Source organism: Macaca thibetana, chromosome X, assembly GCF_024542745.1.
Source record: "Macaca thibetana thibetana isolate TM-01 chromosome X, ASM2454274v1, whole genome shotgun sequence".
In the NCBI taxonomy this organism is placed as follows: domain Eukaryota; kingdom Metazoa; phylum Chordata; class Mammalia; order Primates; family Cercopithecidae; genus Macaca; species Macaca thibetana.
The window spans coordinates 149794029-149820811 of NC_065598.1; the positions used below are offsets into that span (position 1 = coordinate 149794029).

General features: G+C 38.3%; 2 protein-coding genes across 3 annotated transcripts in view; one reads left to right on the top strand and one right to left on the bottom strand.

The window, feature by feature from the left end:
• BRCC3 (BRCA1/BRCA2-containing complex subunit 3) overlaps window positions 1–13777 on the top strand; it is a 49134-nt gene extending 35357 nt beyond the window's left edge. For both annotated transcript variants that reach the window (XM_050775486.1, XM_050775485.1), the window contains exons 8-11: window positions 6658–6789; window positions 7334–7377; window positions 10679–10848; window positions 11945–13777. In XM_050775486.1, coding sequence (XP_050631443.1) covers window positions 6658–6789; window positions 7334–7377; window positions 10679–10830 — 328 coding nt within the window. In that variant the 3' untranslated portion in view covers window positions 10831–10848; window positions 11945–13777. The remainder of the gene's footprint in view (window positions 1–6657; window positions 6790–7333; window positions 7378–10678; window positions 10849–11944) is intronic.
• CMC4 (C-X9-C motif containing 4) overlaps window positions 1–26783 on the bottom strand; it is a 540756-nt gene that overhangs the window by 45201 nt on the left and 468772 nt on the right. The window lies entirely within an intron of this gene.

The following is a 26783-nucleotide window of genomic DNA, read 5'->3' on the forward strand; positions in this document are numbered from 1 at the left end:
TTTGTATTTTTCTGTGAAACATCTGAAAAGATTGTGCACATTTTTCATTTAAATTATTCTTGGGAATTTGGTGTTTTATGTTATTGTAATTAGTATCTTTTCATAATTTTGCAGTTGGTACTGGTTATTTAGATAGCAAATTGATACATGTATATTGGCTTTATATCCAGCAGCCTTATGGATATAAATGTACTTATTAATTCTAATGATTTATCTGCAGATTTTATTTCCTTGGGATTTTCTGTGTAAACAGTCATGTCTTACATAAACAAGGGCAATTTAATTTCACCCTTTCCAATCTTTACACATTTTTATTTCTCTTTCATGCCTTATTATACTGGCTCAGTCTTCCAGTAAAATTTATACATAAAATGTAAAGAGAATGCTTCAAAATTTCCCAGTTATCGCTGGTGTTTAATTTAGCTTTTCTGTAGTTAGCCTCTATTATATTAAGGAAGTTCCCTTGTATTCCTAGTATTCTAAGCCTCTTTTTTATGACTGAATGTTGAATTTTATCAAATGCTTCTTCTGCATTTATTAAGATAATCATGTGATTATTTGCCTTAATGTGGTAAGTCTCATAAACTGATTTCTGAATCTTAACCCAGCTTTGCATTTGTTAGTCACTGTATATTATCTCTTTAGTGTATTCACTAGGCTACCCTTTTTAGGAATTCTATATCTTTGTTCATAAATAAGATTGATCCATAATTTTCTTTTCTTTAAACACCTTTGCTAGATTTTGATATCATGGTTATGCTGGCTGCATAGTACAAAGTAGAAAATGTTCCCACATCTCGATTTTCTGAAATGTTTTGTGTAAGTTTGGATTTTTTCTTTAAATGTTTGATAGAATGTAACAGATTAGCAATGTCAGTGTGGAGTTTTCTTTGTGAAAAGTTTTAAATTATAAGTTCAGTTTCTTTAAAATATGTAGGATTATTCTGATTTTCTGTATCTTTTTAGTTTTGGCAAGTTGTGCTTTTCTAGGAATTTATCCTAGAACTTTAGTTTACATGGTTCACAATATCTTCTTACTATCCTTTTAAAGTTTGTAGGATCCGAAGTGATTTCCCCTTTTTTATTCCTTATATTAGTAATTTTTGTGTTCTCTGTTTTTACCTTGATCAGTCTTGGTGGGGGTTTATTAATAAACGTATCAGTCTTTTCAAAAGAGCCATAAATATCCCTTTAAGCACTGCTTTGGGTACATCCATAATTTTTATTTTTTAAAAGAACTATCCTTCAGTTCAAAGTATTTCCCTTGTGATATTATTACCTTTGATTTACTTTGATGCAGGTGTTACTTAGAAATATATTATTAAATTTCAAAGCATTGGATGATTTCACACATAAGATGACATCAGCACATGCTGCCCCTATATCTCACTGAACTCAACTATATACTCTGGAAAGAATGCCAAGCCTAGCTATTTGTGAACTCTGGAATGTAAATAACAGGCAGTTTGGAGAAGGGCCCCAAAGCTTAAAATACCACAGAAGTGGGGATATAAACAAGATCCAAAGTCTCATAACTTAATATCCAAAATAACCAGGACATAAACCAAAATTATTTAACATATTAAGAACCACAGAAATCTCATTTTGTATGGGAGAAGATAATCAACAGATACAAAAGGCAAGATGACACTTATACTGGAAATATCTGACAAGACTTTAAAAGCTGCCATTATGAAAATGTTCAAGCTATCAGTCACAAAAATGTTGCAACAAATATTTAAAAAGAAAGCATCAGATAAGAAATAGAAGATAAAAAAGAAGCAAATGTAAATTTTACAACTGAAAAAATATAATAACCAAAATTTTTAAACTCTAGATTAAAAGTGAGAATGTAATGGAAATGCCAGAGGAAAGAGTCAGTAACTTGAAGATAGATCAACAGAATTATCCAAGCTGGATAACAGATAGAAAAGACTGGAAAAAAAGGGACAGAGTTTCAGAAAGGATAGATATAAAAATCAGTGCAGTAGAACTGTGAGTCCATAAGTCAACCTGTACATTTCTCGTCAGTTGATCTTCAACAACTGTGCCATGATAATTCAACAGGGAAAGAAGAGGCAATTCAACAAATGGTGCTGGGACAGCTAGATAACCACATGCAAAAAGAATAAAGCTGGACCACTATCCTCACCCAATATACAAAAATTAAAATGGATCAAAGATCTAAATAGAAGAGCTAAAACAATAAAACTTTAGAAGAAAACGTAGGGGTACATCTTCATGACCTTCAATTTGGCACTAGTTTCTTAAATATGACATCAAATGCACAAGGGAGAAAGGAAGAAAAAACCAGATAAATTGGATTTGATAAAAATTAAAAACTTTAGTGCATCACAGCACATTATCAAGAAGGTGAAAAAAACAACCTACAGAATCAGAAAAATAGTGACAAATTACAAAAAGCAGTCTCTCCTTATCTTTGGGGAATATGTTCCAAGAACCCCAGTGGAGGCCTGAAACCACAGATAGTACCAACCCCTATTACCCCATGTTTTCTTATACATACACACCTGTGATAAAGTTTAGTATAATTAGGCACAGTATGAGATTAACAACACCAATAATAAAATGGAACAATTATAACAATATATTGTTCACAATTTCAAAGATAGAAGATTTGTTCTTACTATAGGTCTTAGCAGCATTAGCATATGATGTTTTTGCTTTTTTTTTTAAGTTGTATACTTTCATCATTTCACTTAAAGGAAGCACTTTAGGGCTTCTCTTTGGCATAGCAGAACTGCTAACATTGCTACTCATATGTTCTGGGGCCATTATTAAGTAAAATAAGGGTTATTTGAATGTAAGAACTACAATACCATGACAGTCAATCTGAAACCAAGATGGTTACCAAGTCACTAATGGGCAGGTAGCATATACAAGGTGGATCAGATGGATAAAGGGCTGATTCATATCCTGGGCAGGTTAGAGCAGGATGGTGTAAGATTTCATCATGCTACTCAGAAAGGTCTGTAACTTAAAGCTTATGAATTGTTTATTTCTAGAATTTTTCATCTAATATTTTTGGACTGTGGTTGACCACAGATAACTGAAACCATAGAAAGTAAAACAAAGGATAAGGGAGGACTACACATATGATAATGGTATAGCATCCAGAATAGGTAAATAATTCTTACAACTCAAAAATAAAAGGGCATACACTTCAATTTAAAAATAAGCATTCAACACAGGACTGGAATTCCTAGCCAAAACGATTAGGCAAGAACAAGAAATAAAAGGCATCCACATTGGAAAGGAAGATGTAAGTTTATCTCTCTGTTCACACATGAAATATATGTGAAAAACTCACAAAACTGTTAGAACTAATAAGCAAAAAGAAAGTCGCAGGATACAAAAATCAACAAACCAAAATCTATTTTATTTGCATATACTAACAGCAAATAATCCGAAAAGGAAATTTAGAAAGTCTCATTTACAATAATGTCAAAAAGAATAAAATAATTAGGCATAAACTTAACCAAGGAGGTGAAAGACTTATATATTCAAAACTACAAAATGTTGCTGAAAGAAGTTACAGATACAAATAAATGGAGAGACATCTCACGTTCATGGATTGGATAATGATATTGTTAAGATATCATACTACTCAAAGTGATTTATAGATTTAATGCAATCACTGTAAACATCCCAATGGTTTGCTTTTTTTTTTTTTTAAGGAGTCTCACTCTGTCACCCAGGCTGGCCATTTTAAAAACAGAAGAATCTATCCTAAAGTTGACATGGACTCTCAGGGGACCTTGAATAGCCAAAACAATTTCAAAAAAGAACAAATTTGGACAATTCACGCTGCCTGATTTCAAAAGTAACTACAAAGCTACAGTAATCAAAACAGTGTGCTATCAGTGAAACAGAATGGTGAGCCCAGATTTAAACCCTTGCATATATGGTCAAGCAAACTTCAACAAGGATGCCAACACCACTAAATTGGAAAAAGACAGTCTCTTTAATAAATGATATTGGAAAAATGGAATATTCACATGCAAAAGAAAAAAGCTGGACCCTTATCTTACACCATATATAAAACTTAAATGAATTAAAGACCAAAACATAAGACCCCAAACTACAAAACTAGCAGAAAACATAGGGAAAAAGCTTCATGACACTGGATTTGACAATAATTTCTTGAATATGACACCAAAAGCACAGCTAACAAAAGCAAAAATAGACAAATGGACTACATCAAACTTTAAAACTTCTGTGCATAAAAAGAAACAATGAAATGAGTGAAAAGGCAACCTATGGAATGGGAGAAAATATTTGCAAATCGTATATTTAATAAGTGGTTTAATATCTAGAATATATAGAAAACTCCAACACTCAACAACAAAAAAAACCTGACTTTAAAATGGGCAAAGGACTTAAAGTGATATTTCTCTTGGCCAATAAGCATATGAAAGAGTGCTCAATATCACTAATTGTCAGAGAAATGCAAATCAAAACCACAATGAGATATCACCTCACACCCATTATGACAGCAACTATCTAACAAAATCAGAAAATAACAAGTGTTGGGAATATGGAGGAGTTGGAACCCTTGCACATTATTGCTGAGATTGTAAAGTGGTGCAATAAGCATGTGGTTTCTTTAAAAACTAAAAAATAGATCTACTATATGATCCACCAGTCTCACTTCTTGGGTGTATATCCAAAAGAATTAAAAGCAAGACCTCAAATAGCTATTTACATACCTATGTTCACAGCATTATTCATAATAGTCTAGAGGTAAAAGCAACCCACATGTCCATTAATGGATGAATGGACCAACAAAATGCAATGTAACATATAATGGAATGCTATCCAAACTTAAAAATAAAGGAAAACCTGTTACAACCTGCAGCATGAAGGAACCCTGAGAATATTATGCTAAGTGAAATAAGTTATTCACAAAAGAACAAATGCAGCATTTTTCTATTTATATAAGGTGTCTAATGATCATAGATATACGAAGTAGAATGGTGGTCACTAGGGGCTGGGAGAAGGGAGAAAGGGGAAGTTGTTTAATGGGTATAGAGTTTCAGTTCTGCAAGATGAGAATGTTTTGAAGATCTGTTTCATAACAATGTTAATATACTTACATTACTGAACTGTATACTTAAAATGGTTAAGATAGTAAATTTTATTTTTTAAGCACAATTAAATTAAAAAGAAAAAAAAACCCAAATGGACATTGTAAAAGTAGAAAATACCTAAAATTAAGAAATCATCGTAGGGACTAGCAGCAGACTCAGGTATAGCAGAAGGGATCAGTGAGCACAAATGTTGATAAAATATACCCTAAGTGAAGCAAAGAGTTAAAAAAAAAAAAAAAAAAGAGAATGAAATAGCAGAATGGTGTGTGACAGAACTGTGAGGCAGTATGAACCATTTTAATTTACATGTAATTGGAGCACCAGAAGTAGACAAAGAATGCCTGAAGAGATAGTGGCTAAGAATTCTCTAAAAACTGATTCATACCCATAGATTCATGAATCTCAGCCAATCAAAAGCAATATGAATACAAGCAAACTAAAATAGGTACATTATAGCAGCTAAAGGAATAACAGATATATTACAAATAGTGGAGCAATAAAATGATAAGAATGATGACTGACTTCTCGTCAGAACCCTGGGAGGCTGGAAGATGATGGGGTGACATCTTTAATGTGCATGAAGAAAAAAGCTATCAATCCCAGAATTTTATATTAAGACAAACCGGACATTTTTATGGAAAAAAGCAGGCAGAATCTGGAGAATTCACTACAAGAAATATTAAAAGTTCTTCAGACTGAAAATATATGATTTTAGATGGAAGCATACCCTGACTACTTGGGTGTGGGGAGGGGAGGGCTTGTAATGCCCCATCATTTGTGTGCCATCTAGGTTGTGGTCTGGGGACTAGGCATGTTCTGCTGGGATGGGGAAGCTAGATCTTAAGCTGCCTTACCACCATGTGCCAGTGCGGCCTCACAGTGCCAGGGGCCTTCAACCTGAATTCTCCACTGAACCCGCTGGTAGGTAGAGTTTAGGTGTATTTGGGGTGATAAGTGGGTAGAGGTAGACTGGTTGGCCTTAGTAACAAACATTTCTGTTTCTCCCACTCTAGCATGAACATGTGAATATTTGTGAATTTCTTACCTATTTCCCCCCAGGGGAGAAAATGGGAAGTGAGGGCCACTGGTAAACACTGAGTTAGAACAAGTGAGTAATCCCACCTACATAATGAATGTGATGGAGCCATTGAAGAGTCTGTAGTTCCTCTTCTCCAGACTTTTGTGATTAATTTGTTCAACCTCACTGGCAACTTCTTGACTGAAAACAGTATTAATTAGCTATTTCCCCTGACTGCGGAGCAGACCTAAGGACCTTGAGCTCTCAAGGCTTCTCTTAAATTTATAGAAGTGGCCTTACATTCTCTATGGGACTAGGGAATACTGGCTCTGCAAACGGGCTTTTAGTTTGTTCTCCAGACAAACCCGGTTTGAACTCTATCCACTTTGAAGTTGCGTCACTAAACGAATTACACAATGCTTAATCTTTGAAGTATGCCATATTCCAAACTTTCAATTAAAACTGTAGAGAACTTCTGATTATGACAACTCAGGGTTTAAAAACTGACCTGAACTGATTGCCTCACAGGTATGAGAGAATCGAAATCCCAATCCATATTGTACCTCATGTCACTATCGGGAAAGTGTGCCTTGAATCAGCAGTAGAGCTGCCCAAGATCCTGTGCCAGGAGGAGCAGGATGCGTATAGGAGGATCCACAGGTAGAGACCCTCTTCACTCCTCTTCTCTACTTCTCAGGACCTAGTCTCTCTTTTCTTCTTCTGTCCTTTTGTCTTTAGCAGCTCAACTCTTGAGGCCCCTTTCCTTTTGCCTCTCTGGGAAAGCTTTCTAGCAGTCTCCAATCATAATGTTTCTCATATTGTATGATAATTTCTTCAACATTTGTTTTTCTCCTGCTTACTTTGGATGTTTCAAGGGCAAGGATACTTTCTTTTTTGGTTAAGAAAAGAAGATAATCCACAACATCTTAATCCTGTTGCCAAGCACTAGGTTTTGCCCAATAAATTTGTATTAAGTCAGAGCTTTGGTGAGAGACAGCAATTTCAAAATTATCACTTTGAATTATCTTTGAATAAAATCACATCCCCCAAATCGTCAGGAAGTTAATATTGGGGATTTAAATACTACATATTCATCTAATACAGTTGGCAACGGTGTGATGCAGTTTATGGTTGGTATAGTCCATGACCATTTTGCTTTCCCTTCAGTGCTGCTTTGCCACTAAACTACTCTATTTTCTTTTAGCCTTACACATCTGGACTCAGTAACCAAGATCCATAATGGCTCGGGTAAGAATTTTTTCTTGAGTACTCAGCATTTTTTCTGAGTATTTCCCTGAAATACTCAGCTGACAGAAGCAAATTTAGTTTAAGTGAGTGGAGTGATGGGTACAAGTTGTCCTCAGATTTCCTTTCCCAAGGGTTTTCCTGATCCTGATCCCAACATTTCTTTTGAACTCTGGGGATCCATGAATACTATAAATACAGCTTAGAGTAAGACAGGAGGAAAGACAGGAAAGAGCTTTATGATAGACCTACTCAGTGATATACTGGCACACGTTTAACAACCAGTTCTCAAGGAGCAGGAGGTTTGTTCCTGGTTTGTTGTGTTTGGCGGTTTCTGTGGTGTAATGCCCCTGGCATGGCTGGTTTCAAGCAACTAACATGGCATCAACTAGCTTACAAACTTCTTGGAATTTTAATAGTTGGCTTTTGTGAGCTGGCATGAATTGGTTCCAGCATAACACTACCAGGGCCTGTCATGGTGGGAATTGAAAGAGATGGATGGATAGACAGATAGACAGATAAAAGGGAAGGCATGAGGGAGAAAATCTTTTGATGTCAATAAATATAAAAGTAATTTTTATACAAGGCAAAGGAACAAAAAGCTGAATACAATATTTATACTAATTCACTTGTCCCTAACATACACATTTCCCCAGCCTCACTTTCTGTCTGAGTAACCCTGACTTCTGGGTCATTCTGTGCACTCTTCCCCAGTTACTTGCAAAGTCACCAGTGAGGAAGAAAGGGAGGCTTTTGAGTGTTATAGGCAGTTACTTTTCAAAGAAAAGGAGAAATGGCTTGGTCTATCTGTCCCATAATTTTGGTCTCAGGATAAAACATGACAAAGTTAAAAGTTGGTAATGTATGATATATAACCATATTCTAAAGCCACAGTAATTTAAAAAGTATAAATAATAGCTCAAAATAAACAAATAGATCAGTGGAACGGAACAGAGTCCAGAGATAGGCCTATGTATATATAAGAATTTATATTTAACAAAGATATTACTTTAAATAAATGAAAAAAGCATGAATTATTTATTAAATAGGATTGGGACAGTTCACTTCTTTGTTCATTCAGGAAACATTTGAGTGCTATTCTAGGCACTGAGGCACAGTGCTGAACAAAAGAGACAGTCTTAACCTTCATGGAGTTAACATTCTTTTATTTCCATTTGGGGGAAAATGGATTCCTACCTAATACCCTACACAAAAAATAAATTCCAGATATATTTAAACTTTTACTATTGTGGTACAACCACTTTAGAAAAGAGGTTGGCAATTATATTTGCCATATGTCATACTAGTTCCTTTCCTAGGTATATACCTCAAAGAATTGAAAACAGCTGCTCAAAGAAAAACCTGTACACAAATGTTTACAGCAGCATTATTCACAATAGCCAAAAGGTAGAAACAACACAAATGTGCATCAGTGGGTGAATGGATAAACTGTGATATATCCGTGTAATGGAGTACAACTCAACAATAAAAAGAACAAACTACTGAAACATGAACAAACAGGATGAGTCTCAAGAACATTGTGCCAGGTGAAGGAAGCATTACATGAAAGGCTACATACTCTATGGTTCCAAATTCAAGAATAAGCAAAACTAATCCATGATGTGGTAGCTGCCTGGGCCCAGGGATGAAGGGGCATTGGATGCAAAGGGAACTGCAGAGGGGATTGTTTGAGGGTGGTGGAAATGGTATATATCTTGACTAGCACTGGTTACATGGGATGTCTTAGTTCATTTTGTGTTGTTATGAAGGAATACCTGAGGCTGGGTAATTTATAAAGAAAAGAGGTTTATTTGGCTTTACAGTTTTGCAGACTGAACAAGAAGCATGGTGCTGGCACCTGCATTTGGTGAGGGCTTCAGGCTGCTTCTACTCATTACAGAAGGCAAAGGGGAGCCTATGTATTTAGATACCATGTGGCAACAGAGGAAACAAGAGAATGGGAGAAGGGCCAGGCTCTTTTTAACAGCCAGTTCTTGTGGGAACCAACAGAGAAAGAACTCACCCCTGAGGGAGGGCATTAATCTATTAATGAAGGACCCACCCCCATGACCCAAACACCTCACATGAGGCCCCGCCTCCAACATTGGGGGTCAAATTTTAACATGAGGTTTGGGGGGCCAAATATCCAAATTATAGCATGGGGTATACATTTGTCAAAACTCATAGAACTGTATACTTTAAATTGTTTCATTTTACTGTCTGTAAATTATACCCACAAAAGCTCATTTTATAAGTTAAAGAAATATAGGAGGAAAATATAAGAATTTTTTTCAGACTCTAGGAAGATGATGGCCTAAGTATAATGTGAAAACCTGAACTCACAAAAGGAAAGACTGACTAAATAAAAATTAAAGACTTTTATGGGCCCCTACAAAAATAAAAATGTTAATTATTATCTTTAAAAGAAGTACGGATTAAGATAAGATGATCAGTTTTTCACCTTTCAAAGATTAAATTGAGAGACTATTAGGTGAGGATGTGAGGGAAGTGAACAGTCTCACTGTTCTTGGAGATATAATTTGGTACAATCTGGAAAATACTGGATAATTAGTTTTAAAGTGTACGTGTACTTAGATCTAGCAATTTCACTTAACTGCAGTCTTTAAAATAGCAAAAAACTGGACAGTGGTCATTTCAGTGACAGTCACATATTATGAGAGAGAAAAAGATACTTACATTAGATGGAATTTGTTTTAAAAGAGTACCTTAGAATCTTTGTCTTACCATGAAGCTGAACATTTACAGTAAAGCATAAAAGATGGTAACTCCCTTACTCTTCATTCCTCTGTTCTTCATTTTAAAAGAGGAGCTCTCAGGCGTATTCAATTAATGTACATTTCTGCAATATACATAACAGTTTATATGCCTACAGGGCGCTCTGGAAACGTAAGTTGCAGAAGGCAGACTTCTGGCCCATTAGGAGGTTTTGATGGTTTATAGCAAGGGAAGGTCTGAAAGGCTGGGGAAAGGAACCCTTTCGTGGCTCTTAGCCCTTTTGCCTAAGGGAGTAAAGAGCTGGCCATCTTTCTGCCAGGCTTCCGTCTGGCTTATGGATTCAAGATAGCCTCAGAATGGGTATTTTCTATGCTCAGCTCTTCTGTTTTTCCCCTGGCTGGGCCCAGAAAAATTGTTTACCAGTCCTACTTATTACACTTTTTCTACTTCCTTCTCCAACCCCTTCTTTCTGTGCTCATGGTTGGGGGTCTGCTGGTGATGGAGTGGGGACATGCTAGTGGATGGTGCTTTTCCACAATTATTCTCATCTTTATTTTTCCTATTGAAGTGTTTACCAAGAATCTGTGCAGTCAGATGTCAGCAGTCAGCGGGCCTCTCCTACAGTGGCTGGAGGACAGACTGGAGCAAAACCAACAGCATTTGCAGGAATTGCAACAAGAAAAGGAAGAGCTTATGCAAGAACTTTCTTCTCTAGAATAAATCAGGAGACAAAATGGGGTAAAAAACTTCTTTTTCAATTTGTGTACTAAACACAGTCTGAAAATGCACACAGCTCACATCCAGGCAGACAATAGAGTAGTTCTTTTTATATCCCAGTAGATAAGTTTTCACATGCAATCAGCACAGGATGTCTTCCTGACAGTTTAATTAGAGTTCACTGAACCCTCCTACCTATAACTGACCTATAAGGAGCTTATGCAAGAGAATTTAAGTAGAATATGAAAGTTATTTTTAAAAAGGCTATAGGTGGTACATCGGCAAGGAATATCTTAGAATAAAATGTCTGGGGAGTATATTTTAAACATATTCCCTTTCTTTTAACTTGGAAGTCTTTATTTTCATTTTCAAATACATTCACTCGCTAGAATATTTTATGTTTCAATTTTGTAGGTATGATGCTTATGTTGGACAAGCAAATAATAAATCTAGTGTCAGTGGAAGGAAGCACCCCACCTCTATGCCCTCATTGAGAGGGCAGTGTCTTCCTTCTTAATTTCTAAAATATATGTTCCGAGATACCTATCAAACATTGAATCTCTGAAGGTACTCTTTAAACAAACATGAGTTCTAGCATATTTGACTCTGAAGTAAATTCCTACTGAGCAGATTCTATCTGCCTAGGAATTTCCATTATGGTATAAATGTGTTTCTCCAGAAACATTTAGGATTTAGGATGTAATAAAAATCATGCTTTTAAAAAGTTTGGTTGCATTACTCTTATCATGTAAAAGCACAAATGATAAATGTGTCTTCAGAAAAGACATACTTTTCTGTGTGCTTGTTGCATACTGGAAACAAAGTATGCTTGTTGGATACTGGAAGTTAAGTGATAAAGGCTGATTTTGGTTTTTGTTTATCCTTCTTATTTTTCAAATTTCAAAGTGTTGTCCAGAAGCACCTGCATCAGAATCACTTGAAGGTCAAACCCTATCTCTAGGGATAAAACCCAGAAATCTGCATGAACTCCTTAGCTGATTCTGGGGCATACTCACATTTGAAAACCACTAGCCTTGAGCATATGGAATGTATATACTATATTGTCCCTAATTTCCCACAGCCACTGTTCTTCTCTATTCTTTTTATTTCCCTATAGGAAAGATGAAAATATCCAGTATAAAGTTACTTAAGCTAAATCAATTTTGAAGAAGAAAAACTTGGAGGACTCACATTACCTGACTTCAAGACTTACTAAAAAGCTATAGTAATCAAGATAGATGGTATTGGCAGAGGAACAGACACATAAATCAATGGAACAGATGAGAGAACCCAGAAATAAACCCATATAAATATGCTCAACTGATTTTGAAAAAGTGCAAAAGCAATTCAATGGAGGAAGAATAGCCTTTCTGACAAATTATGCTGGAGCAATTAGACACCCATAGCGAGGAGAAAAAAGAACCTCTACTTAAACCTCACATCTTATATAAAATTTAACTCAAAATGTATAATGGACTTAAATGTAATACATAAAACTATATAACTTGGAAAAAAGCCACGGGAGAAAAAGCTTCAGGATCTTGGGCTAGGTGACAAGTTCTTGGACTTTGCCCCAAAAGCACATCCATAAAAGACAAAAACTGATATATTGGACTTCTTAAAAATTTAAAAACTTGTGATTTAAGAAGAGGAAAAGATAAGCTACAGATTGAGATGAATTTGCAAACCATATATCTGATCAATTTGGCACATATAAAGTGTGCTAAAAACTCAACTGTAGTCAGGCATGGTAGCCCATGCTTATAATCTCACCACTTTAGGAGGCGTGCTTGAGGTCAGGGGTTCCAGACCAGCCTGGGCAAGACAGTGAGACTCTGTCTCTACAAAAAAATTTTTTTTTTAAATTAGCTGGGCACCATGACACACACCAGTAGTCCCAGCTACTAGGGAGACAGGAGGATCACTTGAGCCCAGGAGTTTGAGGCTGCATTGAGCTATGATCACACCACCACACTCCAACCTGTATAACAGAGTGAGGCCTTGTCTCAAAAAAAGCCACAAAAGCTCAACAATAAAAACAAGCAGTCCAATTAGAAAATGGGCAAAAGACATGAATAGATGTTTCACTGAAGAGGATCTATAGATGGCAAGTAAGCATATGAAAAGCTGTTAAACTCCATAAGTCATGAGGGAATGCAAATTGAAACCACAGTGAGGCTATGACTTACTTATCTGAATGGCTAAAGAAACAATAGTGAAAATACCAAATACCAATGAGGATACAAACTGAATATTTTATACATTGCTAACAGGAATGTAAAATGGTACAGCCACTCTGGAAAAGAGTTTATAAATTTCTTATCAAGTTAAACATAATTTTTTAATCAAGTTAAACATAAGACCCCGCAGTTGTGCTCCTGGACATTCATTCCAGAGAAATGAAAATCTATATTGTACTTGTACCCAAACATTCATAGGAGCTTTATTTGTAATTACCCCAAACTGGAAACAACCCAGATGTCCTACAACAGGTACATGGTTAAACAAACCATCCATAACTTGCAATACTACTCTGGAATGAAAAGGAACTAACTGTTGATACAAGAACATGGTTGTACCTCAGGGGTATTATGGTGAACAAAAAAGCCAGTCTCAAATGGTCACATACTGTATGATTGCATTTATATAATATTCTTGAGGTGACAAAATTATTGAAATGAAGAACAGATTAATGGTTGCCAGGGATAGGAATTGGAGGGGGTGTGGGATATGTATGACTGTAAAGAGATGACACAAGGAGTTCCTTTGTGCTGATGGAACAGTTCTGTGTGATTATGATGATTGTGATGATGATTATAGCATTTGATTATGAAGTTAAGCACATGAATCTATACCTGTGCTGAAGTTGTATGGACCTACATACACACAAATGAATGCATGTAAAATCTGGTGATACTGAATAAAGTCTGTAGTCTAGATAGCAGTATAATATCATTGTCAATATCTTGGATATGAAGTTGTGCTATAGTTACAAAACTGTACCACTGGAGGAAACTGGGTAACGGATACGTGGGACTCTGTACTATTTTTGCAACTATAAGTATATAATTATTGCAAAATGAAAAGTTGTAAGTTTTAAGTAAGAAACTGGGACGTATGGTACCTATTTTATGAAGTAAGAAAAGGGTAATAGAAAATTTGAGGGGAATAAAACAATTGGAATATTTTTACAGGCCAACCTTTCGCACAAGTCCTTTTCCTTTTCTGGGTTTCATTTTCTTTAGGAATAGAATGAGATTAGAGTAGTTGACCACCAAGGTTTCTTTTAGCTCAGTGTCCAGTCTTTAAAAGTGTTGAGCATCACAAAAAACAGTGGTGTGAACAAGATGTATCATTATTTTCCCAGCTGCACCGATCTGGCTTACCTTTACACAACCCTGTATCCCCTTATGAACACTAGATTCTCTATATTCAATCACATCCAAGGGTCTCATGGTAAAAGCATATACTTGTTCTCTCTGTTTTCTTATCTCCTATAATTTCAGCTCATTGCCTTGTGACCTCTGCCCACAGCACTTCACTGAAACTACTCCTGCCAAAGTCACCAATGATCTCTACACAGTGAAAGTCAATAGTTGCTTCTCCCATCCTTAATGAACCTCTCAGTATTGACACAGTTGGTTACTCCTCCCTGAAATCTACTTCCTTGGCTTCTCTTATTTTCTTCTCTGGCTAGTCTTCCTGTTGTTCTTTTCTTCTCTAGCTGTTCCTTCTCAAATTCATTCATAGACTTCTCTATCTTTGCTTACCTATATGCAGTTGACATACAAATCTGTATTTGTCCACGCCTCTATCTGAACTCCAGACCTACATTTCCACCTCTCTACTGGACATTTCACTTGGTTGTGTTTTTAAATTTCTAAATTTTTTTTTTTTTTGAGGCAGGGTCTCACTCTGTTGCCCAGGCTAGAGTGCAGTGGCATGATCATGGCTCACTGCAGCCTCGACCTCCTGACCTCAGCCTCCCAAGTAGCTGGGACTACAGGCATGCACCACCATGCCTCACTCATTTTTTTTTGTATTTTTTTGAAGTGACAGGGTTCCACCACATTGCCCAGGCTGGTGGCAAACTACTGGGCTCAAGCAATCCACCTGCCTTGGCCTCCCAAAGTGCTAGGATTACAGGCACGAGCACGTGCCTGGCCTCCACTTGGCTGCCTTAATGGCACATAAAAATTAATATATCTAAATCTGAAATTATAGTTTTCAATCTAAACTATATTCCCTTCCAACATTTCTTACCTCAGTGAATAGTGAATGTAACATCTATTTGCACAAACCGGAAACCAAATAGACATTCTTAACACCTCTCTCCATTACCTTCTAAACTACTTATATTGATAGAGTTATAGCAATTTGAAATTCTTTTTCTAACCTAGTAATCTGAGTAATTTGTAGGATAAGCATGTCAGGGGAGGGGCAGGTACATGGAGGTGTCAGTGCCTGATGGCTGAGGAAGCAGGCTGGGATTACTGCGTGGAGGTATCAAAGTTTCCAGCTTTGTGGCTCCGTGGTCGGGTGGAGGGGCAGGGGGAGAGATCCAGTGGAAGCCATGTTGTGCCAGTGCCCTCAGGGTGAGGAGGCAGCCAGCAATGTGCTACATTAGGCAAATAACTAAATTGATTGAGCGAAGAAGTAAATCTGTTGAGGAAAATGGGAGCTAGGTTTCTCAGTGTCAGAGAAATTATTTGAAAACATGGAAAGGCCAGGTGCAGTGGATCATGCCTGTAATCCCAGCACTTTGGGAGGCCGAGACGGGTGGATCGCGAGGTCGGGAGATCGAGACCATCCTGGCTAACACAGTGAAACCCTGTCTCTACTAAAAATACAAAAAAAAAAAAAAATTAGCTGGGCGTGGTGGTGGGCGCATGTAGTCCCAGCTACTTGGGAAGCTGAGGCAGGAGCATGGCATGAACCCGGGAGGCGCAGCTCGCAGTGAGCCAAGATCTCACCACTACACTCCAGCCTGGGCGACAGAGCGAGACTGTCTCAAAAAAAAAAAAAAAAGAAAGAAAGCATGGAAAAGAGGAAGGGTAAAATGAATCTCATGGTATTGGATTAAAATTGGAAAAGAGTTCATTAATATGAACTATTTTTCAAAGGAAAAAGAGTATGTGTGTATGTGTGTGTGTATGTGTGTGTGTGTATATATATATATACACACATATACGTGTGTGTGTATATATATATGCACACAAACCCTATACATATATATCTCAGAGCTGAGAAAGGTATGTGTATGTGTATTTGTGCATACCTTTCTCAGCTGTGTCCACCAAGACAAACTAAAAGTGACACCCAGTGTCTTTGAGCACACCTAGCACCAAGATGCTGATTTTCAAATCCTCCACTAAAAATGGAATTGAATTGAGAGTCCAGAAATAAGCCCACACATCTACAGTCAACTGATTTTCAACAAGGGTACAAGACTATAGGAGAGAATAGTCTTCAACAACTGGTGAGTGGACAAGTGGATATCCACCTGCAAAATAATGAAGTTGGACCGAGACCCCACACAATATATGAATATTAACTCAAAATGTATTGAAGACTTCAATTCAAGAGCCTAAACAATAAAAACTTTATAAGAAAACAGTAGCAAATCTTTATGATCTTGGTTTTTGCAATGGATTCTTAGATATGACACCAAAAGTGCAATCAACAAATAAAAAATAGGCAAATTGGAATTTATGAAAGTTAGAAAATTTTGTGCATCCAAAGACATCAGGACAATGGCAGAAAATATTTGCAAATCCTATGTATAAGAGTCTAGTATGCAAAATATATAAAGAACACTGAAAACAACAAAAACCAAACAGCACAATTCAAAAATGGGCAAAGGACCGAAATAGAAATTTTCCAAAGAAGACCTACAAATTGCGAAGCAGCACATGAAAAGATGCTTGACATTACTAGTCACCAGGGAAATAAAAATCATGGGATACAACTTTATACTAACCAGAATAAAAATGTAAGAGAATAACAAGTGTTGGTGAGGGTGTGGAGAAATTGGAACTCTTGTACACTACAGGTAGGAATATAAAATGGTATAGTCAATTTGGAAAATTGGCTGATGATTCCTCCAAAAGTTAAACAGAGAATTACCATAAGACCTAGCAATTGCATTTCTAGGTGTATATCCCACAGAACTGAAGACAGAAATTTAAATAAAAACTAGACAACCCAAATGTCTATCAACCAATGAATGGGTAAACAAAATGTGGTCTGTTCTTTAATGGAATTTTATTTGGCCATAAAAAGGAATGAGGGGTAGGAGGAGCAGGAATAGAGGGTTGATGGCTAAGAGGGATGAGATTTCTTTTTGAGGTGTTGAAAATATTCTAAGTTGAGTGCAGCGATGGTTGTACAGGTCAATGACTATACTAAAAGCCATTAAATTGTTCACTTTAAATGGGCGAATTGTGTTGTATGTAAATTATGTCTCAATAAAACTTTTTTTTTTAAAAGACACAAAAGAAACTTTCCTGCAGCTCCAGCTGACCCTGCAGGCTGGCCTCTTCCACTCTGACCTGTGCTCCCTAAGCTCCCTGCGAAGGAGATAAAATGAGCTCCTGGTCTGCAACAGCTATTGGTTATTGTAATGTCTGCTTTTGTTTAAAAGGAAAAAAGACTCAACTCCTTATACAGTTTGAATTGTATCTATTTGGGGATCTCTGAGTTTCCTGTATCTGGATGTCTAAATCTCTTACTAGACTTAGGAAGTTTTCAGGAAGATGACTGGATGATCATGTTTCAGCCTCTGTGAGACAAACGTTACAGCAGCAGATGGCACAAGACCCAGGAGCCTGGGGATGAACGTCACTGGAATCCACACACTCATCAGATCTGTGCTGCCCAGGCAGCAGGCACTATTGAAAGATGGCATGGACTCAAAGGAAAAACTGAAAGGACAGTTGGATGGCCAAGGCTCAGCCTCCAGTGTAACACACACGTATGACAGTCAGTTTGGGCTATAAATGTGACAGAAGGATACCTATCAAAATGTAATGTTTAATTATGAAGTGGGGAAGGAGGAAGAAGCTTAGATGGCTGTAAGAGACCAAATGAAACAAGTGTAATTAGCACTGCATAATTAATCCTTCTCACTCTACCTTTGTTCCTTCCTGCCTACCTCTAGGACCATGGACCACTGGGATTTGGGGTAGCAAAAAGGAGCCAGGGGTTAGTGATTCTAACCTGGTACTCCTTTTACCACCTGGGTATGCTTGCTGGATTTGGATACTTACAGACATTGACGATAATGATCCTGAGATGATGGTGCTCCATGCATCAGAGATTAGAGATGTTACAGGTACAAGGGATACAAAGAAAGAACTGCTGGGCCATCAGGGACAAGTTGATATGGTTTGCATGTGTGTCCCCTCCAAATCTCATGTTGAAATGTGATCTCCAGTGTTGAAGGTGGGCCTAGTGAGAAGCATTTGGGTCATCAGGGCGGATCCCTCATGGATACCTTGGTGCTGTCCTCACGATGATGAGTGAGTTCTTGCTCTGAGTTCATGTGAGATCTGGTTGTTTAAAAGAGTAGCACATCCTTGCCGCTTTGCTCCCACTCATGATGTAATACATCAGTTCCCCCTTTGCCTTCCACCATGATTGTAAGCCTCCTGAGGCCTTCATCAGATGCAGATGCTGATGCCATGTTTCCTGTACAGCCTGCAGAACTGTGAGCCATTTAAACCTCTTTATAAATTATCCACCCTCAGGTATTCCTTTGTAGCAATGCAAAAATGGACTAATACACAATTTAGGAGCAAGGTGTAGGTAAGACAAGGAGAGGACTGGAAAAGGGTGAAGTGACTGCTGCAAGGACTGATAACATCAATCACATGGCTGTGAAAGGAGGGCAACAGTCCTGACGGTTGGAGAGAGCACACTTTAAACTCTGTGAAGGCAGAGGTGGAGGGAGGGGCCGCTAACATCTCAGCTACTTGTCTGCAGAGCCTCTGGACAATTTAGCCCAGACTGCCATCACCACTTTCAACTCAATGGCTGGCCAACAAATCTTAATCTAAGGACTCTCAGAAACTTCCCAGGAACTTCTGACTCAAGTAGCCTCAATTCAAAATGATAGAATGAGATTAACTTTCTGGAAACTGACAAAACTCTTTTGTACAAGAGCTTAATAGAATTGGACCCTGATCCCAACTTAGCACAATGGCACTACTGAGGTCACTACAACTTCTTATGTGAATAAGAAGCTACCTATAGTAGCGTGCCACACACAAACTGGTCTGTTTTCTCTAATGTACATGGTAATGGGACAATAACACATTACCCAGGACTTCCTGCTGGTCAGTCAAGGCAGGATATGTGCAACTGTCAGCATCCCTTACTGCACCTGGGTTAATGAAATATTTAACTGGCTTGGCTCCAGTTGCGGAGCCTAGCTTCAGTGTATCCTCCAAGTGGGCCTAATTAGAGAAGCATTCTTGTATATGTTGCCCAAAATGATCAGAATTTGGTTAAAGCCCCTATAAGCATGATTAATTAGAGTATATTTGATGGGGTGGCCTGTGCTCCTGAGAATTCTTAACTAGCTATTTGAAAAGTGAAGGATGGAGTTGTAGAGAGTGGATCTGCCATGGTGCCCTTGTGACCTGGCATGCGTATATCTATGCAAGCTAGGCTTGAATTGCAAGTTATCTGAGTCTTGGCAGGATGTATTGTGGTCCTCCCAGAACACAAGAGGATGGGAGGGTGATGAGGTGCTGTTTCAAGGCTATCTCTAACCTCCTAAACTCACTGAGACAGACAATTTCTCATCTCCTGAGTACTGTTGAGGTCTGAGGCTATCTGCCCTGCCCCATTCAGGGTATAGCTACAGAATATAAAACTGCTAGCTGCAGTCTAAAAGGGGCTCCTCAGCAATGGGGTGTCCCATAACTGGTGCAGCAACTTTCAGAAGTTGTCCTGTTTGGTGCAGGGAACAAGGATATGGGGAGCTGGCACCTTTGGCCCATCTTCCTCTTGCTGTCTATGTAGGTAACAATCTTAAAAGGACATGTCATTACTTTAGAAGCCAAATCGATCACTCTTGGGCTTGGCCTTTTTTTGACAATGTGGTAGTTATGTACAAGAGTGTCTTTGTTTTTGAGACTTGCACACTGGAGTGTTTAGGAGTGATGGAACATGTCTGCAACTTGGTCTCAAATGGTTAAGAAAAAGCCATATGATAATGGTGGTACACACACGTAGGCATGCACACTGCAGAAATGTGAAGTGTTATCAATTGAACAATCTGGATGAAGTGAACATGGGAGTTCTTTGTACTATTCCTCCAACTTTTTGGTAAGTTCATAACAAGTTACTTTTTAAAATCTACATATAATGTACAATGTCTGAAAGGCTACATGAGAAAATGCTAACTAGCTCATTACCCCTGGTGACTGAGCTTAAGGCCAGGGGGGAGTCTTATTTTTCACTTTGAACTCTTCTGTAAATTGTTTTTTGAATTTCTACAATGACTATTTATTACTTTCTTAATATAAAATTAAAATGTCCAATTTTTAAAATCACAAAATATAATAAAGGAAACTTGAAAAATGTGAAGAGAAACCTATAATTTCCTCAAAATAACTATCATTTTTAATAGTCCTTTTGCTTTTCTCTTATTTTATTTGTTATTCATTTCTAGTATTAATGCATCTTATAGTTTTGCATGTGGATTTCTTCATTTAACATAATTCTAAAAATTTAATATGTTGTATAGGTTTCATAATTTATAATTGTAGCTTACTCTCCTATCTGGTGGCAATACCATGATTTAATGATTCACTAAATCAACAACAACAGCAGCAAACCCTGGGGAGAGGGACATCTTATTTCCAGAGCCACCACATTATAACAAAATGTCCAGTTTTAAACAAAAAATTACGAGGCATGCAAGGAAACAAAGTATGGCCTACTGACAGGAAAAAGAAAAAGTAGAAACTGTCCCAGACAAAGCCCAGGTCTTGGATTTACCAGACAAATAATTTAAGTCAACAGTTGTAAATATGCTCAAAGAGCAAAAGGAAACCATGAATAAACAGTTAAATCAGGAAAAGGATATCTCACCAAATAGAGATAACAAAGATAAAAATTTTAAAAGGACCAAAATAGAAATTCAGGAGCTAAAAACTATAATAACTGAAATGAATGATTCATGAGAGAGACTTAACAGATTTGAGCAGACAGAAGAAAGAATCAGTGAACTTGAAGATAGGTCAATTATCAGAGACCCAAGTCTCAAAGAAAAAAGAATGAAGAAAAACAAACATCCTCAGAGACCTGTGGGACACCATTAAGCATAACAATGCACCCACAATGGGAGTTCTAACTAAAGAAGGGGAGTAAAGAAGTAATGGTCAAAAACTCCCCAAATTTGATGAAAGCTATGAATCTACATATTCAAGAAACTCTAAGTATTCTGAGTGGGATAAACCCACACCTAGACACTTCATAGTCAAAATGTCTAAAGCCGGGGGCGGAGCAAGATGGCCGAATAGGAACAGCTCCAGTCTCCAACTCCCAGCACGAGCGACACAGAAGACCGGTGATTTCTGCATTTTCAACTGAGGTACTGGGTTAATCTCACTAGGGAGTGCCGGACAATCGGTGCTGGCCAGCTGCTGCAGCCCGACCAGCCAGAGCTGAAGCAGGGCGAGGCATCGCCTCACCTGGGAAGCGCAAGGGGAAAGGGAATCCCTTTTCCTAGCCAGGGGAACTGAGACACAAAACACCTGGAAAATTGGGTAACTCCCACCCCAATACTGCGCTTTAAGCAAACAGGCACACCAGGAGATTATATCCCACACCGGGAGGGTCCCACGCCCACGGAGCCTCCCTCATTGCTAGCACAGCAGTCTGTGATCTCGCTGCAAGGCAGCAGCGAGGCTGGGGGAGGGGCGCCCGCCATTGCTGAGGCTTAAGTAGGTAAACAAAGCTGCTGGGAAGCTCGAACTGGGTGAGCTCACAGCAGCTCAAGGGAACCTGCCTGTCTCTGTAGACTCCACCTCTGGGGACAGGGCATAGTAAACAACCACAAAAGCAGCAGAAACCTCTGCAGATGCAAACGACTCTGACAGCTTTGAAGAGAGCAGTGGATCTCCCAACACGGAGGTTGAGATCTGAGAAGGGACTGCCTGCTCAAGTGGGTCCCTGACCCCTGAGTAGCCTAACTGGGAGACATCCCCCACTAGGGGCAGTCTGACACCCCACACCTCACAGGGTGGAGTACACCCCTGAGAGGAAGCCTCCAAAGCAAGAATCAGACAGGTACACTCGCTGTTCAGCAATATTCTATCTTCTGCAGCCTCTGCTGCTGACACCCAGGCAAACAGGGTCTGGAGTGGACCTCAAGCAATCTCCAACAGACCTACAGCTGAGGGTCCTGACTGTTAGAAGGAAAACTATCAAACAGGAAGGACACCTACACCAAAACCCCATCAGTACGTCACCATCATCATCAAAGACCAGAGGCAGATAAAACCACAAAGATGGGGAAAAAGCAGGGCAGAAAAGCTGGAAATTCAAAAAATAAGAGCACATCTCCCCCGGCAAAGGAGCGCAGCTCGTCGCCAGAAACGGATCAAAGCTTGACGGAGAATAACTTTGACGAGATGAGAGAAGAAGGCTTCAGTCCATCAAACTTCTCAGAGCTAAAGGAGGAATTACGTACCCAGCACAAAGAAACTAAAAATCTTGAAAAAAAAGTGGAAGAATTGATGGCTAGAGTAATTAATGCAGAGAAGGTCCTAAACGAAATGAAAGAAATGAAAACCATGACATGAGAAATACGTGACAAATGCACAAGCTTCAGTACCCGACTCGATCAACTGGAAGAAAGAGTATCAGCGATTGAGGATCAAATGAATGAAATGAAGCGAGAAGAGAAACCAAAAGAAAAAAGAAGAAAAAGAAATGAACAAAGCCTGCAAGAAGTATGGGATTATGTAAAAAGACCAAATCTACATCTGATTGGGGTGCCTGAAAGTGAGGGGGAAAATGGAACCAAGTTGGAAAACACTCTTCAGGATATCATCCAGGAGAACTTCCCCAACCTAGTAGGGCAGGCCAACATTCAAATCCAGGAAATACAGAGAACGCCACAAAGATACTCCTCGAGAAGAGCAACTCCAAGACACATAATTGCCAGATTCACCAAAGTTGAAATGAAGGAAAAAATCTTAAGGGCAGCCAGAGAGAAAGGTCGGGTTACCCACAAAGGGAAGCCCATCAGACTAACAGCAGATCTCTCAGCAGAAACTCTCCAAGCCAGAAGAGAGTGGGGGCCAATATTCAACATTCTTAAAGAAAAGAATTTTAAACCCAGAATTTCATATCCAGCCAAACTAAGTTTCATAAGTGAAGGAGAAATAAAATCCTTTACAGATAAGCAAATGCTTAGAGATTTTGTCACCACTAGGCCTGCCTTACAAGAGACCCTGAAGGAAGCACTAAACATGGAAAGGAACAACCGGTACCAGCCATTGAAAAAACATGCCAAAATGTAAAGACCGTCAATGCTAGGAAGAAACTGCATCAACTAACGAGCAAAATAACCAGTTAATATCATAAATGGCAGGATCAAGTTCACACATAACAATATTAACCTTAAATGTAAATGGACTAAATGCTCCAATTAAAAGACACAGACTGGCAAACTGGATAAAGAGTCAAGACCCATCAGTCTGCTGTATTCAGGAGACCCATCTCACACGCAGAGACATACGTAGGCTCAAAATAAAGGGATGGAGGAAGATTTACCAAGCAAATGGAGAACAAAAAAAAGCAGGGGTTGCAATACTAGTCTCTGATAAAACAGACTTTAAACCTACAAAGATCAAAAGAGACAAAGAAGGCCATTACATAATGGTAAAGGGATCAATTCAACAGGAAGAGCTAACTATCCTAAATATATATGCACCCAATACAGGAGCACCCAGATTCATAAAGCAAGTCCTTAGAGACTTACAAAGAGACTTAGACTCCCATACAATAATAATGGGAGACTTCAACACTCCACTGTCAACATTAGACAGATCAACGAGATAGAAAGTTAACAAGGATATCCAGGAATTGAACTCATCTCTGCAGCAAGCAGACCTAATAGACATCTATAGAACTCTCCACCCCAAATCAACAGAATATACATTCTTCTCAGCACCACATCATACTTACTCCAAAATCGACCACGTAATTGGAAGTAAGGCACTCCTCAGCAAATGTACAAGAACAGAAATTATAACAAACTGTCTCTCAGACCACAGTGCAATCAAACTAGAACTCAGGACTAAGAAACTCAATCAAAACCGCTCAACTACATGGAAACTGAACAACCTGCTCCTGAATGACTACTGGGTACATAACGAAATGAAGCAGAAATAAAGATGTTCTTTGAAACCAATGAGAACAAAGAGACAACATACCAGAATCTCTGGGACACATTTAAAGCAGTGTGTAGAGAGAAATTTATAGCACTAAATGCCCACAAGAGAAAGCAGGAAAGATCTAAAATTGACACTCTAACATCGCAATTAAAAGAACTAGAGAAGCAAGAGCAAACACATTCGAAAGCTAGCAGAAGGCAAGAAATAACTAAGATCAGAGCAGAACTGAAGGAGATAGAGACACAAAAAACCCTCCAAAAAATCAATGAATCCAGGAGTTGGTTTTTTGAAAAGATCAACAAAATTGACAGACCACTAGCCAGACTAATAAAGAAGAAAAGAGAGAAGAATCAAATCGACACAATTAAAAATGATAAAGGGGATATCACCACCAACCCCACAGAAATACAAACTACCATCAGAGAATACTATAAACACCTCTACGCAAATAAACTGGAAAATCTAGAAGAAATGGATAATTTCCTGGACACTTACACTCTTCCAAGACTAAACCAGGAAGAAGTTGAATCCCTGAATAGACCAATAGCAGGCTCTGAAATTGAGGCAACAATTAATAGCCTACCAACCAAAAAAAGTCCAGGACCAGATGGATTCACAGCTGAATTCTACCAGAGGTACAAGGAGGAGTTGGTACCATTCCTTCTGAAACTATTCCAATCAATAGAAAAAGAGGGAATCCTCCCTAACTCATTTTATGAGGCCAACATCATCCTGATACCAAAGCCTGGCAGAGACACAACAAAAAAAGAGAATTTTAGACCAATATCCCTGATGAACATCGATGCAAAAATCCTCAATAAAATACTGGCAAACCGGATTCAGCAACACATCAAAAAGCTTATCCACCATGATCAAGTGGGCTTCATCCCTGGGATGCAAGGCTGGTTCAACATTCGCAAATCAATAAACATAATCCAGCATATAAACAGAACCAAAGACAAGAACCACATGATTATCTCAATAGATGCAGAAAAGGCTTTTGACAAAATTCAACAGCCCTTCATGCTAAAAACGCTCAATAAATTCGGTATTGATGGAACGTATGTCAAAATAATAAGAGCTATTTATGACAAACCCACAGCCAATATCATACTCAATGGGCAAAAACTGGAAAAATTCCCTTTGAAAACTGGCACAAGACAGGGATGCCCTCTCTCACCACTCCTATTCAACATAGTGTTGGAAGTTCTGGCTAGGGCAATCAGGCAAGAGAAAGAAATCAAGGGTATTCAGTTAGGAAAAGAAGAAGTCAAATTGTCCCTGTTTGCAGATGACATGATTGTATATTTAGAAAACCCCATTGTCTCAGCCCAAAATCTCCTTAAGCTGATAAGGAACTTCAGCAAAGTCTCAGGATACAAAATTAATGTGCAAAAATCACAAGCATTCTTATACACCAGTAACAGACAAACAGAGAGCCAAATCAGGAATGAACTTCCATTCACAATTGCTTCAAAGAGAATAAAATACCTAGGAATCCAACTTACAAGGGATGTAAAGGACCTCTTCAAGGAGAACTACAAGCCACTGCTCAATGAAATAAAAGAGGACACAAACAAATGGAAGAACATACCATGCTCATGGATAGGAAGAATCAATTTCGTGAAAATGGCCATACTGCCCAAGGTTATTTATAGATTCAATGCCATTCCCATCAAGCTAGGTAAACCTAGGTAGTACCATTCAGGACATAGGCATGGGCAAAGACTTCATGTCTAAAACACCAAAAGCAACGGCAGCAAAAGCCAAAATTGACAAATGGGATCTCATTAAACTAAAGAGCTTCTGCACAGCAAAAGAAACTACCATCAGAGTGAACAGGCAACCTACAGAATGGGAGAAAATTTTTGCAATCTACTCATCTGACAAAGGGCTAATATCCAGAACCTACAAAGAACTCAAACAAATTTACAAGAAAAAAACAAACAACCCCATCCAAAAGTGGGCAAAGGATATGAACAGACATTTCTCAAAAGAAGACATTCATACAGCCAACAGACACATGAAAAAATGCTCATCGTCACTGGCCTTCAGAGAAATGCAAATCAAAACCACAATGAGATACCATCTCACACCAGTTAGAATGGCGATCATTAAAAAGTCAGGAAACAACAGGTGCTGGAGAGGATGTGGAGAAATAGGAACACTTTTACACTGCTGGTGGGATTGTAAACTAGTTCAACCATTATGGAAAACAGTATGGCGATTCCTCAAGGATCTAGAACTAGATGTACCATATGACCCAGCCATCCCATTACTGGGTATATACCCAAAGGATTATAAATTATGCTGCTATAAAGACACATGCACACGTATGTTTATTGCAGCACTATTCACAATAGCAAAGACTTGGAATCAACCCAAATGTCCATCAGTGACAGATTGGATTAAGAAAATGTGGCACATATACACCATGGAATACTATGCAGCCATAAAAAAGGATGAGTTTGAGTCCTTTGTAGTGACTTGGATGCAGCTGGAATCCATCATTCTTAGCAAACTATCACAAGAACAGAAAAC